The 17,947-nt window shown below is 41.7% G+C and overlaps 1 protein-coding gene across 1 annotated transcript in view; it reads left to right on the top strand.

The window, feature by feature from the left end:
• LOC124795370 overlaps positions 1-17,947 on the top strand; it is a 64,187-nt gene that overhangs the window by 31,929 nt on the left and 14,311 nt on the right. Inside the window, exon 2 of the mRNA XM_047259376.1 lies at positions 10,277-10,454. Within this exon, the coding sequence (XP_047115332.1) occupies positions 10,277-10,454 (178 nt within the window). The remainder of the gene's footprint in view (positions 1-10,276; positions 10,455-17,947) is intronic.

Raw genomic sequence — 17,947 nt, 5'->3', positions numbered from 1 at the left:
AGAACAACCATGTTCCTTTCAGATCGATGCACACCTATTCCCATTTGGACCTTTCTTTCTGCACTGTCCAGCTTGCCCGTCTCAAGTGGTCCGTTCTCTCTGGCAGTCTGAGACCAAGGTAGATTCCCCAATTTCCGGCCTGACTGTAGCAGATGACGTCATAGTGAACCCTATTGCTATCTCCAGCACCTGTTTTGCGGAGATTTCGAGTTCCACCCAATATCGCCCTGCCTTCCTCTATCAGAAACGAGTGGAGGAAGCTTGGGCGATACCCTTCGCTTCTCAGAATCGTGAGTGTTACACTGCCGCCTTTACTATGAGGGAGCTAGATCATGCTCTCACTTCATCCCAATGCTCCGCCTCAGGGCCAGACAATGTTCACATTCAGATGTTGCAGCACCTATCTCTTTGGGACAAGCACTTTCTCCTTCGTATGTACAGTCGCATCTGGGCAGAGGGCACGTTTCCCAGATGCTGGCATGAAGCCACTGTTATGCTTATACCTAAGCCCAGTAAAGACAAACACCTTCCTTCTAGTTACTGCCCAGTTTCTCTCACCAGTTGTTTGCAAGGTGATTATTCATGCCAGCTGCTATGGTGGTTCGAGTCTCGTAATTTACTAACCACTGCACACTGTGGATTTCGAGGGCACCATTCTGCGGTTGACCCATCTCATCACCTTGTCAACCCAAGTCATAAATGGTTTTCTGCACAAATACCCAACTGTGGCTGTGTTTTTCATCTTGGAGAAAGCCTAAGATACTGACTGGAGGATTGGCATCCTCCGTACGCTTTACACTTGGGGCTTCCGAGGCCACATGCTATGTTTCCTTCAGGAAGCTTTAAAAGACTAAATTTTTGAGATACTTGTGGGTTGTGCCTCGTCAGGCACCTTTATCCAGGAAAACAGTGTGCATGACGGTTCCATGCTGAGTATTGTCTTCTTTGTTACAGCCATTTATTCTATAATGGCCTGTCTCCCACAAGGCATTTCCGCCTCCCTTTTTGTTGACGATTTTGCAGTCTAGTGCAGTTCACTGACTTGTCTCCTTGAGCAGCGTATTCAGTGATGTCTCGATTGTTTTTATTTAGCGAGCATTCACAATGACTTTTGCTGTTCCACTGACAAAACCATTTGTATGACTTAGGTGGCCCATTGGGTTTCTTCCGCCGCCCTTACATCTTGGGTCTGTTGCTCCACCGTTCTTTGAATATACGAAATTCCAGGTGGTCAAGCGCAATAGGAATCTTTCTCGGTCCTTTCATGTGTCTTACCTGGCAGCCCACTGTACGCGGTCCCTCAGTGCCCCACGTGTCTTCGGCAGTACTTCCGGGGGAGCAGATTCGACCACCCTCCTCTATTTGTACCAGTCCCTGGTCCATTCAAAACTAGTCCATGAGTGTCTTGTTTATGCATATACGCATCCATCCCTCTTGTGCTGCCTCAATACTATCTACCATCGTGGCATCTGTTTGGCCACTGGCGCCTTTTACACTTGCCCTGTTGAGAGTCTGTATGCTGAAGCTGCCGAACTACCACCATGACTTTCTCCTCAGCAGATATATGCATGCTGTTTGCCATGTGTGGCCACCCATCCTATGCCTTCTCTTTAGATGACTCCTCTGACCGCCAGTAGGGGGCCCATCTGTCTTCTCTGTTACCTCCTGGAGCTCGCTTTTCTGTCTTCTCTGGCAGCATAACTTCACGCTACCTCTCATTTTCTCGATGGGTGTGAACCCTTCACCACATTGGCTTCATGCCGTTCACCTTGGCCTCCATTCACTTCCTAAAGGCACTACTCCAGCCTTGCTCTATCGCCGTAAGTTTCACGACCTTCGCACAGAACTTCGCAATAGTACCTTTGTGTGCACTGATGGCTATCAGACGTAGTGTGGTGTGGTGTCGGGTGTGCATTAGTCGTTGGCACCGACGTTTTTTGGTATTGGGTTCTGGACTGCTGCTCAGTATTTTCAACAGAACTTTTTAATCTGTATCCGGCCACGCAGCACATCTGGAGGCAGGCTTTTCAACTGTGTCATCTGCTCTGCCCTCTGTGCCCTTCAGAATGTAAGTGTGCTGTGCACTGTCCATCGCTTAGTGCAATTTGTCCAGGAGAGCTTTCACTTGCTCACTCTTAATGGAGCCACTGTGATGTTTATATGGGTTCCTAGTCACATCGGTGTGACGGGAAAGCTGTAGTCTGTGTACGTCGGCCTGCTGGTTCTTCCACTCCCTCTGATGTTCTCTGTGTTGCCGTCTGTCAGCTGGTGGTGACACTTTGGCATCACCACTGGTCCTCCCTTCATGGGCACCAGCTCCGGGGAATTAAGCCTCTTCTGTCGCATTGGACAACCTGCTCTTGGCCTTCTCGCCAAGAGGACATCGTTTTAGCTAGGTTGCGCATTTGGCACTGTCTTTTTAGCCATCGCCGTTTGTTAAATGGTGCTCCTCCACTATGTGCTCATTGCCCTTAACCTCCAATGGTTCGCAATTTCCTGACGGAATGCCCCCCTTTTTTTTAACCACTTATGTTCTCACTTATGTTCTCATTTATGTTTGCCGCCTAGCCGTTTTAGTGAATAATATGCAAGCTGTTGACTGCGTTTACTTTTTATCCTTCATAGCAATATGGCAAAGGCCATTTAATCTTTAGTTAGGACCTCCATTTCTGCATGGCATATTTTATGGACCTTTCTCCAAGTCCCTGTTTTTAGCTGTCTTTCTTTCTTTGATTGGGTTTCACTTTTAGTCTTTTGTAACTCCTTTTTTTCTTAGTGTTCTATGGTTCTGAGATGGGCGAGTACAACCCTAGTTGCCTCTGTGCCCTAAAACAAAACAAACCATCAGGATTTTTCTGTATGTAATGTTTATCTCCCTCCTGATGGTGACGATGTCGGGTCCGAGGATGTACTGTCTGCGCTACTGTCAGCTATCTCCAACTTTCCTAGTTTTGGGTGACTTCATTGCCTGTAATCCTTTGTGAGGTTGTACAATGTTCACTGGTTGGGGTAACGACATGGAATCTTTACTGGCATGGCTTGATCTTTGCCTCTCTTTGGTGCCAGCTCACACACCTCAGTGAGGCATATGGAACTTATTCAGTCATCGATCTCTCCTTTTGCAGTCCTGGTCGTCTACAATCTACCAACTGGAGGGTCCATGATGACCTGTGTGGTAGTGACCACTTCCCAATATTTCTGTCCCTCCCTCAGTGTTGCTCCCCTGGACACCCGCCTAGATCGGGTCTCCATAGTGCTGACTGGGATGTGTTCACCTCTGCTGTCGTCCCCGTCTTGAGGCAGTATTGATGCTGCTGTTCAGTATACAACGGCAGCAATTCTTTTGGCAACCAACCAAGCCATCCCCTCTTCCTTGGGATCCAATCATCAGAAGATAGTACCCAGCTGGGCTCCAGAGATTGCTGCAGCCATTAGAGATTGTAGGTTGGCTGTCCATTGTCATAAGTGGCACTCTTCACTGGAGCACCTCATTGCCTTTAAACGGATCCATGCCCGTGTTCACTACCTCATAAAACGATGAAAGCAGAAACCCTGGGAATGGTAGGTTTCCACCATTGGATCATATACCTCGCCATTACAAGTATGGGCAGAGATCAGATGCCTGTATGCCTTCCAATCTCCTGCAGAAATAAGAGATATTTCCTTAGGTGGTGCTGTTTATCTTGGTCCAGGGACTATCGCCTAACATTTTGTGAGCAATTATGCTAGTGGATCTGTGTCTGAGAACTAGCAATCCGTCTTTCGGCTCATTGAACAGTGGGTAGAGCTAAAGCACTTATCTTTTACTATTGCTGATAATTTGATTCATCTGGAGTCCACCATCCAGTTGTCTTTGCATTTCTTCTATTGAAGCTGTTTGTGTTGTACCATAATTGCTGACCATGCACTGAATTGTTTCTGTAGCTTTTAAACACAAATTGCTACAGCTTCATCTGTGGTTCTTTGAAATGTCCTCTTTGTAAAATAACCCTTCAGTACCTGAGTGAGGCTGTGGGTAGTGAAACATGTGGTCACCTAAATATGTGGTTAATTTTGTTTTATTTTATGTAGAGCTAATTAGTGTAACTACCAACAAGGGGACAAGCACAGTAATGTTTCTGTGCTTTCTCTGCAAAGGGCAGTTCCTGTTATGTGTGAGAACTGTTCAGAGATTTTATGATCAACTTTTAATTTTTTCAAATTTATTTTTGAGTCTCTGTTGTACACTGTAAGCAGTCAGTGAGGAAGCATTTATGAAACATTTACTTATTTTTCAGTTTCAACTAAAGGTAGGGTCCATGTTTGTTTTCTTTTTCTGCTCTAATAAGTTCATGCATAAAAACATGAAAGACTGAGTTACTTGAACAAATGTAACCTCGTCAGCTTGACACAATTTGGTTTCTGAAGTAGTAAAAGTACCAAACTGCTGTTAACAAAATTGAAGTACTTCGCACTTCAGTCGTGGTGACAGCATGACAGGCATTTTTTATACACGGTCTTTAAAGTATAACATAAGCACATGCCTTCAGCTGATACATGATTTTCGCCGTGAGTTCCTTCGGCAGATGCTGCATGATGGCTCAGCACGTCTTCCCTGAGATCAACATAAACCAAAATACATTGTGGTTAAATTATGATTATTGTGCACAGAAGGTGTTCAGGACGATGTCCCAATGTGGAAAGAGAGCCTGACATTTGCTGGACGTATTGTCAAACACAAAAGTTTTCAGCTTCTAAAATTCTTGAAATTTCAGGCGTTTTGCTGTCTTCTAGCTTGTTGAATATATGGCAATTCTTTGCACACACATTTTCTGCTAATGTAGTTTCACGGTCCTCCTACCCAATTCTGTAGGTGAACACGGCAGTAGCATGTGAACATTCGACCAGCTTTGCTGTTTTTGTGATACTCATTCATAGGCTTTGCTTGATGATGATGATGATGATGATGATGATGATCTGTGCTTTGACAAAGTCGCTTACCTCACAGGATTTCCTCATTTGCAGCCCATATCTTCGTTAGGGTGACTACCATCAGTCTTTGCTGCGTTTACACACTTTTCATAGGCATGTCACATGGCTGCAACGTCACCAGGCAGCATCCAACTTTGCGGAAGGCAGTGGTCATAATGTTTCAGCTTACCAGTGTATATTGACAGAAAAAATTAGAAATGGAGGAAAATAAGAAGAATGAAGCAAAAATAAAAGAAACTCACTATCATAGTACTCCTGTCAATATTCTGTTACAATGGTAATTTGCAATCTTCGAATTGCTGAAGACTGTTCACTATGCAGCTAACTACGACTGTGTTTATCCCTATGTTATACTACTATCAAATGATCAAGTGTGTGTCAGCAGCACTCAGGGCTTCACATTGCCATTGCGATTCATCTTACTAAACTTTTTTGTGCAGTTTAAACAATCGAACAAATGTACACATTACATTGTTGATTAGTGTACTCATCAGCAACTCATTCTGATTCATCATGGTGTCCCTCTGAACTCAGAAAGCTCATTAAGCTTACCTCCTCATTGTTCCCTTGTTGAATTTCTTTTTGAGGTTGTCATGCTGCTGCTGATGCTTCTGTTCTTCTCGTACCTTCTCGTACACATGTGCCCCAAACCACCTTGATTTTGAGCCTTTTGGTTTCCAGGTATATTAGTCTTTGCTTAGTCATCAGTATCCTTATCTTCACCATTGTAAAGCAGTGCTTCTGGAATTCTGTTGGCAACAGAGTTAAGTAACTTACCCCCCCCCCCCCCCCCCCCTCAAGTGCAGATTGCCCAGTCTGCACTCCACTTTCTTGATGGTGTAAATTACAATCGCGCATTACATGTTCAGGTGTTCTGTTTCTCCACAGCTGCAGAGAGCAGTTGTGTGTCTCCCTATTCTGTGTAAGTGGTCAGGGTAAGGACCATTTTTATTAAAGAAATACACTGTTCCCTTAGTTTGATTTTCTTGGCACACTTGTAGTCTGTTTTTAATGTGTGGGGCTGATACTAATTCTAATTGCAGGGTTTCTGGCCTGAGACAGTTGCCCTTTGAATACTATGTGGGTAGTGCTATAGCTAGTTTATTATATGAACACCAATCGCACGTGGATCCAGTTTCTCAAAATTTCTTAACTACTTTATGTATTTTTGAATCATTGGCAAGGTGTACTCTGGGAGATATCCATATCAACGTGAGATGACATCATATTATTGCTTCTACTCTGCACAAAAATCTCTCATTGAACTCATTGATCTCTGGTATAGTCAATGGGAACTATACAAAATGACTAAGGAAATATATAATTTCCTAGTAAATGAGGACACACACACACACACACACACACACACACACACACACACACACACACACACACTTCCTATTTGCTGAAATAACTATAAATTAATACAGTTGTACGAGGTCTGTTCAAAAAATTCTGGAACTTTGTCCACAAAATTTTCCTAAGTTTATATTTTACTTATTGTGGATGATCTCCTTAGAAATACTCTTCTTCACAATTGAAACACCGCTCCCAAAGCCATTTCCACTTCCAGAAGCAGTCTTGCTATGCCTCGTGCTGGATTGTGCAAACTGCAATCTGCGAATTTTCTTTTATCTTGTCTATTGTTGCAAATCTTCATCCTTTCACTGGGGTTTTCAACATTGGAAATAACGTAAGTCCGCAGGAGTAAGGTCTGGAGAGTACAGATGATGAGGCAGCACAGTGGTTTCATTTTTTTGTGCAACAGTCATGCATTAACAGGGATGAATGTGTGGTTGCATTATCATGATGCAAGAGCCATGAACTGTCTCACCACATTTCAGGTCGTTCCCTTCTCACATTTTCTCGCAGGTGTCGCAACAAGTCTCGATAGTACCATCGATTAACAGTTTGTTCCTGTGCCATGGATCCATCATGAATTAATCCCTCAAAGTCAAAGAAAACTACCAGCATGGCTTTGAGATTTGACCTGTGAAGACTGCACTTTGGTCTCAACGCCATAACTGTAGACATACATCTCACCACCAGTTATGATTCTCTTAAGGAACATCTTGTTCTCATTTGTGCAATCCAAAAGTTCTTCACAGATTGAGAGGCAAAATTCTTTCTGGTCTTGACTCATGAGCCGTGGGATGAAATTGGTGGCAAAATGATGCATTCCAAGATGCTGTGTCAGGACTTCATGACGTGATCCAACTGAAATGTTACATTCTTCTGCAACATCTTGGACAGTCTGTCTTTGATTGACACGCACAATTTTGTTGACGTTCCTGGCATGACTGTCATTAGTAGACATAGAAGGGTATCATCTTCAACTTCTGTCCAGCCATTTCTGAATTGTGTGAACCATTTGTAACACTTGAGTATGACTTAAGCACTCATTGCCATATGCTTCCTGCATTTTGGTGTGTTTCTGTAAAGGTTTTCTTGAGATTGATGCAAAATTTAATGCAGACGCGCTGCTCCTCTAACTCTGCCATCTTGAAATTCGCAGACTGTGTTATATGACGTTCTGCTCAATACAGCTCTGATCAATAACTAACAGATGTTCAACAACGAGACTTCTGGCAGTTACACATTAAACACATGCGTGTGCAGGAATCCCAACCGCATTTCGCTCACACACACACCATTGGCGTGAAATTACAACTGTTCGGAATTTCTTGAACAGATCCCATATTAGTAAATAAACAATTTAAGTTCAGAAATATTTGTTGTTGCATAGCCTACTTGTTGTAAACAACTAAGATGCATTTTTATTTAAATTGCAGTTAACAAGTCTGCAGGGAAATTGTAAATTTCTCATGTTTTTTTAAAACGGGAACTGTTTTCCGCAGTGATGTGTGGTTAGTCACTGTACTACATGTTTGAGCCGCAGTCGGGTAAATCTGAGTGTGCGTTTATGTTCCCTTCCCAAGGTACTTGTATAAAAACTGGGTAGCTAGCAAGGGTTAACATACACAAGACAGGCAATATGCCACACACTCTGGCCCATTTCTTGGAACATTATGTAGTGGTCAAGGCTTGCCTATGGGACAGGAGGGGGGGGGGGGGATGTGTGGTTTCTGTGCAACACCAAAGACATAATTTTTACTGTACTTGAAATACCCTATATCTCTCAAAGGCCTTAGACACAACTGACCGTTAAATTCTGCTAATGGAGCCGGACGCATGCAGGATAAGTATTCCAATCATATCTTCAGAACTACTAGTGTTATGCTGTGTTGTTTTGTGTGGTGGTGTGAGAGAAGGGAGATGATGGAAAAACTGGGTTCCAGTATATGTTTTACTCCATTGCAGTAGCACAAGGGGAAGTACTGGTTATAAAAATCCCCACATATCTATAGTGTGTGACCTCTGTAGCCAAGACGCCATCAGAAAGTTGAAGGTATAATACAGGGAAGTGTGACGTGTGGTGGTCAGGAACTGTGTAACAACCTTTTTCTTATTCTTGCTGACTATCTATGGGTGATGTATAATTTATTCTGCAACTGAATACTTCGTAGTAGACTGCCATTACAAACTATCTTTGCCCTGCACAGGCATGTGGAAGATGAATTTTATTACGTAGTTCTCGTTAGCCGTATGTTTGCTTACTGTAAGTTTTGATGACTACTGTTTGTTGGGAAGAGGATGTGTTCCATGTGAGTGCATTCGCCTTAATGCAGTTCACTATTTTGAGCTTACTAGTGCCTATACTTACTAATTTTGTATATTAATGTAGATAGCTCAGATGGTTGTCTATATTTTGTGTTAATGTTGATTGTAGGCCCAGTAACAAAATATGCAAAACACAAAAATAATACAAAATTAACTGTTATGATTTGTAAACTTTGTGAGCAACCATCCCCCCCCCCCCCCCCCCCCCCCCCCCCTCCCTCTCTTATGCCATTGACACACGGACTGTGCCTCTCAACACCAACATTGAGCGTGCTGAGTTCAACATGCTGCTGAACGCTCAGAAATGATGCAACTTTTGCAAATGCTATGTTGGCCCCAAATTGGTATATGTGATCACAATACACTCCAGTGGCAGTTATTGGCTGTATCTGGCTCATAATTAACACTGTTTACGAAACGGGTGGGCCTAAAATTCCCATATTTGCTCTATTAAAATGGACACTTCCTCCCGTGCCTATATAATAGTCAAGTTATTCTGTCTGCAGTATACGTAAATAAAAACTTCAATATCTGTGAAGATGTTACAAGGCAAAGTTCCGTTACTAATAGTGAGATACAACTTTACAATATTTCTCCAAATTAGGCAATAATTCTCTCATCATTCTGAGTTTTTAGTAAAACTCTAAGGTCTTCTCACTTGATCACTCTTCCTATTCAGTAGTAGAGTCTTTACAACATTAAAAGCAGAAAGTGCAAAATATCTGACTGCAAGTAGTGCAAGTTACTTAATCTGTAGATTAAGCAAATCAGACAAAATCACTCTTCAGAAAGAGTGCACTTATATTTACATAACATTGAATATTGTAGTCTACACTTATATTAAACTAATAAAAAAAGTACCAGAACCTATTAAACACAAATTTTAGTAGAAATAAAAATTCGGATGTATTGGCATGCGAACCACCAACACATCACACTTTTCTTTACAAATCTGTGATTCTAATCAATGCACAAAATAGATCAGGAGTAAGAGAGGACTGTACCTAGCATGTTACATCTCCTGAAAGCTTTAATCATAGCTGTGTTACTAACTGAAGTTATACCAAGAATGATGGATCATCAATATGCTATTTCCTTGAAATGGCATACTCTCATAATACACAAGATACAATAATTCTTTAACCTTGAATATGACATTTCTTGTCATTTTATTACAACAAATTGTACAATTAATGAAAGGTTTCCGAGAGATCCTCAATTTACTGGTGCTCAGAAACAGCATACATGCATTTGGCTTCAATTGAAATCCAATACGGCACCTTCTGACTCTGTATTGCTGGGAGATAGCATGCATGTGACATAGGTGGCATACTACCATCTCATTGGTCAGTGTTCAAATGCACATTCAGAATATCTGACATGCTAGATATTGATTTGTACAAAGACTCCACAATGTGCTATTCCACGCTACGTCAGAAACTTGGAAAGCTCAGCACTTAAATGTACTGTCCGTGTGCTGACAGCTTTACTAATTTAATTTCAGTGGTAAATTTAAGATTGGAGAACCACATTATTGTATCTGAATTTTATTTTATGAACAATAGCTTTTCTAAATTTTCTTATTTAAAGCTATAAGATAATTTATGCAGTTTCTCTGTTTCAGATGCAACGATAAAATTAGGCCCTGAACAGGAAATTGAAATACCTGGCAGTCATCCTAGCAAGGTACATCCAGTACAGTGTCATTGTAACACTGTTCTTGGTGCTTATTGTAAAATTCCTCCTGCTAACGATCAACAGTTTAGAGAAAAGTATGTCCTTGATGGAGACAAACTACTCAGGTAAAGCAAAGTGTGAAGTGGAGACTCCCAACATAAATAGTTATTTATTCATTTGTTCATTTACTCATTTGTTACATAAATCCCATCATGAAGGAAAGCCTTCTGGGATGTGGAATGATTCAAGTTCTGCACTAGTAGAAAGAAGCAGCTACTGTAGACTATTTATGTAAAGTAAACCAATAACGAATTATGACTAGTGCTTATGTACTCATACTGACAGGATCAGCAGCAGTTGCATTATAGTGTATATATTTATGTATATTTTGAGAACAGCAAATGCTTTTGAATTGGCTACTACTGCTTCTCGTATATTGCGACTCTGCTGCTGTTTTTATTCAACGTTTCAAACAGAGCATTTCTTTAACTTTATTCAAAACGCAATCAGCCATCTGCGTGTTGGCTAAGTCAAACCTTGTGTAATGCAAACATTACTTACATAGCATTTACGTCTTCAGTGCAGATATTTTGATAATATGTGCGAGCTGTTGTTAGTGATGTATTCGCTTACTTCATTTTTGAGTATGTGGAGATTTTCAATATTGTCCCCAATGTTTACTGAAAAGATGCCATAGACTTTTAAACAAAATGTAAAATTCAGATCTAAACCCTACATAAAGGTGCATAGTCTTCTTACCTCTAATTTTCTGATTGTGAACTGCATGGTTAGTCATAAATTCATTCCTTTTTTTTTTTTTTTTTTTTTTTGCCTACAAATGCCAATAATAAATATTGTCTAGGCACTTTAGTGTAAGAATCAGTAGGTCCCTGGAGAGAGTTCTGGAAGATATTTGGTTATAAACTTCACACAATATTCCTACTGCACACTTTGGTAGAACATATTTTTTACATTATCTGCATTGCCCCAGAAATAATGCCACAGGACAGTATCAAGTGAAGGTGTGCAAAGGATGGCAGCAATCCCATCTGCAGAATAACACGATGAGGAAATAGAAAGAGAAGAGCTTTATGGTGAACTTATCTAAGTGTTGCTATTGAACACTACCTCTTGCAATGACCTACTGACTCCAAACCTGCTACCTCATTTCTTGTATGCCAGACAAACTATATCTTTAGCTATAACTACTACTTTCTTTAAGATGAAGAGATGCTAACAAAACTGCAACATGGCTTTGGGCACTTGGTATGCCAACCTTTATAAGGGCCAACTAAGAAACCTTCCTTGCCACCCAAGATTCCAGACCCCTGTCCACTTTAGATTTGTTGATATCTTCACGACCTGGACCCAGGCCAAGACACTGTATTTTCATTCTTTCACAGCCTCAACACCCACTTCACCTGGTCTGAATGTTGAACACCTCTCTGATGACTGCATAAAAATCTCTGTCCCTATCAAGACTAATGACAATCAACACTATCTCTGTTTTAATAGGTATCACCCTTTCCATACTTGAAATCACTCCCACATAATCTGGCCACCATAGGATGGTGGGTCTGCAGTGACCAGCAATCCTTTGCCCAGTATGTTTAAGATCTTACTAAGGCCACACAGACAGGCAGTTCCCTCCAAACCTAGTCTGCTAGCAGATATCCTATGCACAATCCACAAATTCTTCTAACTCACCAACTACCCATATGAACTAGTTGCAAAGTAACAACCCCATCATTACCTCAGGCAAACAATGTAACCACATCCTTTGGCAAGGCTTTGACTACTTACTGTGTCCAGAAATGAGGAAGATCCTATGCACAATTTTCACCACACCACCAGCCATTCAGTCTAAATATCCTCGTTCATTCTTATGTCACAGCCACTACACTTCTTACCACATGGGTCATACTCCTACGGAAGACCCAGCTGCAGTACTTGTCCCATGCACCACCTAGCACACCCTATTCCATTTCCCTCACAGACACCCTTGTGGTGTTGGGGACTAGCATAGATCTGCATTAATTCTTTGTTTAAGTCATAAGATGCAGCTAAAAGGAGTCTTGTACCTAGTCAAGCCTTTATGCTGGCAACTCTGCTGTTATCAGGACATCTATGTCCGTCCCCGGTAGCTGAATGGTCAGCGCGGCGGACTGTCAATCCTAAGGGCCCGGGTTCGATTCCCGGCTGGGTCGGAGATTTTCTCCGCTCAGGGACTGGGTGTTGCGTTGTCCTAATCATCATCATTTCATTGCCATCGACGCGCAAGTTGCCGAAGTGGCGTCGAATCGAAAGACTTGCACCAGGCGAGCGGTCTACCCGACGGGAGGCACTCGTCACACGCCAGTGAGTGGGGCCATCTATCACTTTTAACTCATCATTTCACAACCTCTGCCTCAGACTTTTTTGGCTTAATTAGTTACGGTCTCCTTTTACGGTTTGAGCTTCATCTCCTTAAATGACACCAAGTGTGGGCCATTTGGAGAGCCATCCCATCCCACCCCTCCCACTCCCAATGTATGCTGAAGAATAGGTACCTGTCTAGCTTGGGGCCAGGGACTCTGGGAAACAGTTACTCAGCAAGGTAGCTTTTGCTGTGGCACGGTGACATCAACCAGGAGAGCTTCTGCTAGGAGTGACTGGCATCAGTGGATGATATGCAATGAAATGGATGAAACTTACCCATACTGGTGGCTGTGCCAACACAGCCATCACAGTAAATAGCAAAGATGACTACAGGATAGAGACTTAAAACTGCATGGCATTTCCATCTTTGTCCACGCCATGGGATGTAAGTCAAGTAAGGAGAAATGGAGGTGGACAGTTCACTCAATTTTTGGTATTCTCCAAAACTGATGGAAAAAATCTTTTGCAGCAATGAAGCTGCTGTTTTTGTTGGAAATGTTGAGGATAGGTTTGAAGAAGTTGCTGCAATAGAGAAAATGGGAAAACAATCTCTCTTTATCAGACAAGGCGCTTCAGGCCTATGACAAGCTTGGTTATCATCTCTCATCATAACAAACTCAAGAGGATTGAAGGTCTCATCTTCCACTGGGACCTAATGCTACAAACAGACTAAGAACTACACAATAAACTAGGGCAGTGTGGAGTACATTTTGTTTACCACATTAAGAGAGGACCTAAGGATAATGGGGTAGTCTCCTATGGAAATGATTTACGTGAGAAAGTTAATGTCATGGTCACATGTGCGAGGTCAAACCCTCTTTTCCTCCTCCTGTGAGATGTTTTAGGTGCCAGGCGTTTGACACTACACGTTGTCCTGCTGTACTAATGATGCTGCTTATGGGATGTGCCGGAGGACAGGGCATGAGAATGGACTTTGAGGAGTAACCCCTACATTTGTTAACAGCCCAGAATACCATCCCCCCCATTCATTGGCATGTGGGAGAATAAATAACGATTCTCCATCTGTCATATCAACAGGCTAAGAAAAAGTTCAAATTACCCCACCCAGTTTATGACATTGAAATGTTGTGACAAAATCCGCACTGAGCACAATGACAAGTCTCAAACACCAACTCCTGACCCTGGCCATGTGCCGGTGCCCGATTTTCATTTGTGGAAGGGGACACCAGCTCCCTTCTGTTGCCCAATCTTGTAGCACTGGTGGCAACCACCCCATCAGCACTGCCAGGGATGTCTTGTCCTCTATGCACCACCAGGGAAGAGAGCACCTGCCAATCTGCTCTCCTCCCAGGACAAAACATACCATTAGTCCGCCAACACCCAGTGGCCGAAAGAGGGGGCACAGAAATGAATGTCTCCAGAAATCGAATGTTTACCCTGATTCTGCCGCTCTGACTAACCAGAACACCACCTGCCCCCTCCCCTCTCCCCCCTTCTCGCCTCCCAAGAACAAGCCGATGAATACTGACGAAGAATCACACATTCAGGGGAGCATGACCCGGTGGCAATGTAATTTATACTCCTGTTTCACATTCATTGCTTTGTCAGATTCCAATCTAATCTTCCTTCTGTGGAATTGTAAAGGCTAGCATTACCACTTGGGAGACTCCCGTCAATTGATGGCTACTTAACTCTGTGAACAGTGTGATGCTTCAGGGGCACAGTTCTCAGAACCCCAGGTCCCTGCTGGTGGAAGCTTCAAATCCTTAATGCCAAGAGGGCATCTGTAGGTGTTTGCTCGCTCATACGCTCTGACACTTTCAATGAGATGGTGCCACTAAACAGTGCATTTAATGCTGTGACTGTTCATGCCCACCTGTCAGTTAGGGTAACACAGTGTAATGTATATCCGTCCCCAGTTAGATACATACCTTATGAGCTGGCAGAGCTATTGGACCAGCTGCTCCACCTTGCATCATACTCACAGTCCTCTGCGGGGTAGGGAAAACTCATTAGCAGAGGCAAAGTAACAGAGCAGTTGCCTTGAGAACTGGAAGTATGCCTACTTAATAATAGCGGTGCAACAAATTTCAGTATAGCCTATGGAAAATTCTTGGCCAGAGATATTACAGTCTGCATCCCGACATCTCATTTCTGATCCAGTGAAGCATCCATGGTGACCTCTGCAATGTGTTCTTCTTCTTCTTCTTCTTCTTCTCTCTCTCTCTCTCTCTCTCTCTCTCTCTCTCTCTCTCTCTCTCTCTCTCTCTCTCTCTAACAACCGACCAGTGCCGGAAACCTGTGTCATGGTAGTCTAAAGAAATAGCTGCAGCTTTAGAGTGCTTAAAATGGCACTTTGGTGACACAATTGCTTTCCCTTTGTGGAATATTTAATAATTTCCAAGGGACTTTGAATGAAGGCATGGTTTTTAATAAAAAGGAGAAAGCAGTATTGTTAGGAAAAGAATGTATCAGCCATGAGGACCCACACACAAATATCTTGAGTATGGACTGAACACTGGCAGCCATCAACTGACTGCAGTAGTTCTTGGTATCTCCCTTAGTGGCAACATGTATACTGATCCCATGGTCATTGCTGCATGTTTCGTAGCACACTTTGCTGAAGTGTCCGCATGCAAAAACTACCATCCTAATATAGTCACCCGGAAACACTTGAATGAAAATAGTCTCTGTGCCCATGTCAGATATATGAATGATTTCACTCATTCTCTGGGTTATAATGGTTTCACTTAACTTGAGAAACAAACTGACACAGGTCTCTGACACTTAAGGCCGTTATGAGTGTTTTCACTGTCTCTGGCTTAGGATGGTTTCATTTAAATACTTCATCAGCCTTTTCAATTATACGTAACCCATCAGAGATAATTCTGTTTTGGAAAATGCTCCGGTGATATGAACAGCAATCATATGAGATACAATTTTTTAAATCATTTGGTGACTTACTTGATTTCTAAGTACTATCATGTACCGAAAATTTGTTTTATTTCTGAGAAATATTTGTCATTACAGTAGAGTCCCACTATTGTGAACCCAGCCATTCCAAAAATTTGCCTATGCCAAACAGAGTTAAGAAAAAGTACCGATTTTTTAAACTTAAAAACAGGAGACATAAGATGATGTCCATGCAAAAACATACATTTATTATCATAGAAAGAAGTTAAATAGAGACACACATAGGGCCTAAGCCTGATGAAAATTTCTGAAACCATATGGGAATGAAAGCTAGTAACTTCCAGTACAGTACAGTACATACAGTATGTGTTGGCTACTTTAATACAGTTCTGTACAATCATATGTCATCACTGCTAAACACAAAAACAGTTAATTTATACACATTTAAGAAGGAAAATCAGTCTCTCATTCTGACGAAGAGTACTGAATCCACTTGAGGATGCAATTTTCCGCCATCACCAGATGAACATAACGTTATTTGGTGTTGATGAAGCATGCTGTTTGACATAGTGCAAGGTGAGGTCAAGAGCATTGGCCACATATATGTGTAATAGTTCAGTTTGAATGTTCACCTTCTCCTCGCTTTCCTCTGAGTCGATCTGAACTGTTGGGTTTTGCACCATTGCTATGACATGGCCAGGGGTTTTTGTGACTAGTGGAAGGGGGTCACATCTTTAACTGGTGTAAAGGTTTTATCAATAAATTCCAATGTAGGTCAGAGGTTACCTTTAGTGGCGTTATCCCAACCAGTAGATCACATCTTTTATTGTAATTTCCTTAAGTTTTTGTGGGATTGTGATTTCATTTTCATCCTCTTCAACATTTTTTATTATTTTTTATTTATTTATTTAATGGCCACAACAAACCGTGGTCCATAGGCGAAGAATTGAAGTTACATTCAGTGGCAGAAAAACTGCTTTGATGTCTCCACAAACAAGTTTTGTTCCTTTTGTGTGAAACTGAACATTGCCTATAAATAGCAGAGCACAATTAGGCAATCCATTTCCTCTATCGAACACTCCATCCAAGCATTTTTTTGATTCTTACAAAACAAAGGTCGTATGTTGTTGATAATGTTTTTGAACACTCATGGTTTTGCCAAGTTGCATATTACCATCAGTGGAAGTTTGTTTGTTGCCGAAGTGTTGCTGCAAGCTAACACTGTTAGATCTTAGGCCATTTTAAACCCTGGGGGAGATTTTTCTTCTTGCAAAGTAAGGCGTTTTGTAGGCAAAGCCTTAAAATACAGTCCGGTTTAATCTGCATTGTGAACTTGCTAGGGTCGGCAGGTTTGAGAAGAAACAAGATCTTTAACTTCTTTTAGATAATTGACAGGTGCTTCGTTGTCAGCTGACGGCTTGCCCCTTCAATCGTGAGCTGTCTAGTTCATGTCTTCCTGCCCAATAGTAAACAAAAAAATGAAAAAAACCACAGCTAGCTGAAAATTGAGTCACCATTCATAATCTTTTTCAGTTGAAGTGCCTTTTCTTTTACCCAAGGACCGGAAATGGGGACTCCTTTCTGTCTTTCTTGAGTGACCCACAAGAATAATGTGAAGACAGTCGCTTTTTGCAGCTTTTCAAGTGTTATTTCACTTGAAGCAGGTCAAAACTACTAAATTTTAACACAATTTTTTTTCCAGTCACTACTCGTTGCTTTTCGACATCATATTTGAGTGATAATTTAGTAGCACTTTCTCCCGTGTTCAAACATTCAAAGTTTTTGTTTTAAAGTACATGAAGAATGACTTTGTTTACTTGCCACATTTAATGTTTAACAGTTGACTTTAGGGACTAAATAAATAAAAAAGGCAGAGTGACTTGGTAAAGTAACTCAACACTTACCGGACAAAGCTTAACAATAAATTTGGAATAATGTGTTTGGAATGCGGGAGGGAGAGGGATAGGTAGGGTGTCTGCGCTATGAGTTGTCAGAGGTCATTAGCAGATGTCCTTGCACTTAATTTACACCTTAACAAGTCAGTTATTCATGTAATCTGCTTATTCAGAATTCCCGCCAAACTGAATGTTGTTCAGTTCTAATTAGTTCAGAATAGAGTGACATCTACTGTATTTGTCAACACAGTTTCATAATATGAATTATCCTTGCGCTTGCTGTATATTGCGTTGACTTTATCCAGTCATATAATTTCTTCCTTTCTTCTTCTTGTTCTGATTTAGACACAAAGTTCACTACCAAGAAAACCCCTATTTATAAATTGGGATGAAACACTGAACTAAAAGCTAACTATTTGCACTCAGTAAAA

The sequence above is a fragment of the Schistocerca piceifrons genome, chromosome 4, assembly GCF_021461385.2.
Source record: "Schistocerca piceifrons isolate TAMUIC-IGC-003096 chromosome 4, iqSchPice1.1, whole genome shotgun sequence".
NCBI lineage: Eukaryota > Metazoa > Arthropoda > Insecta > Orthoptera > Acrididae > Schistocerca > Schistocerca piceifrons.
The sequence above is the reverse complement of the archived record's forward strand: the minus strand, read 5'-3'. Positions and strand labels throughout refer to the sequence as shown.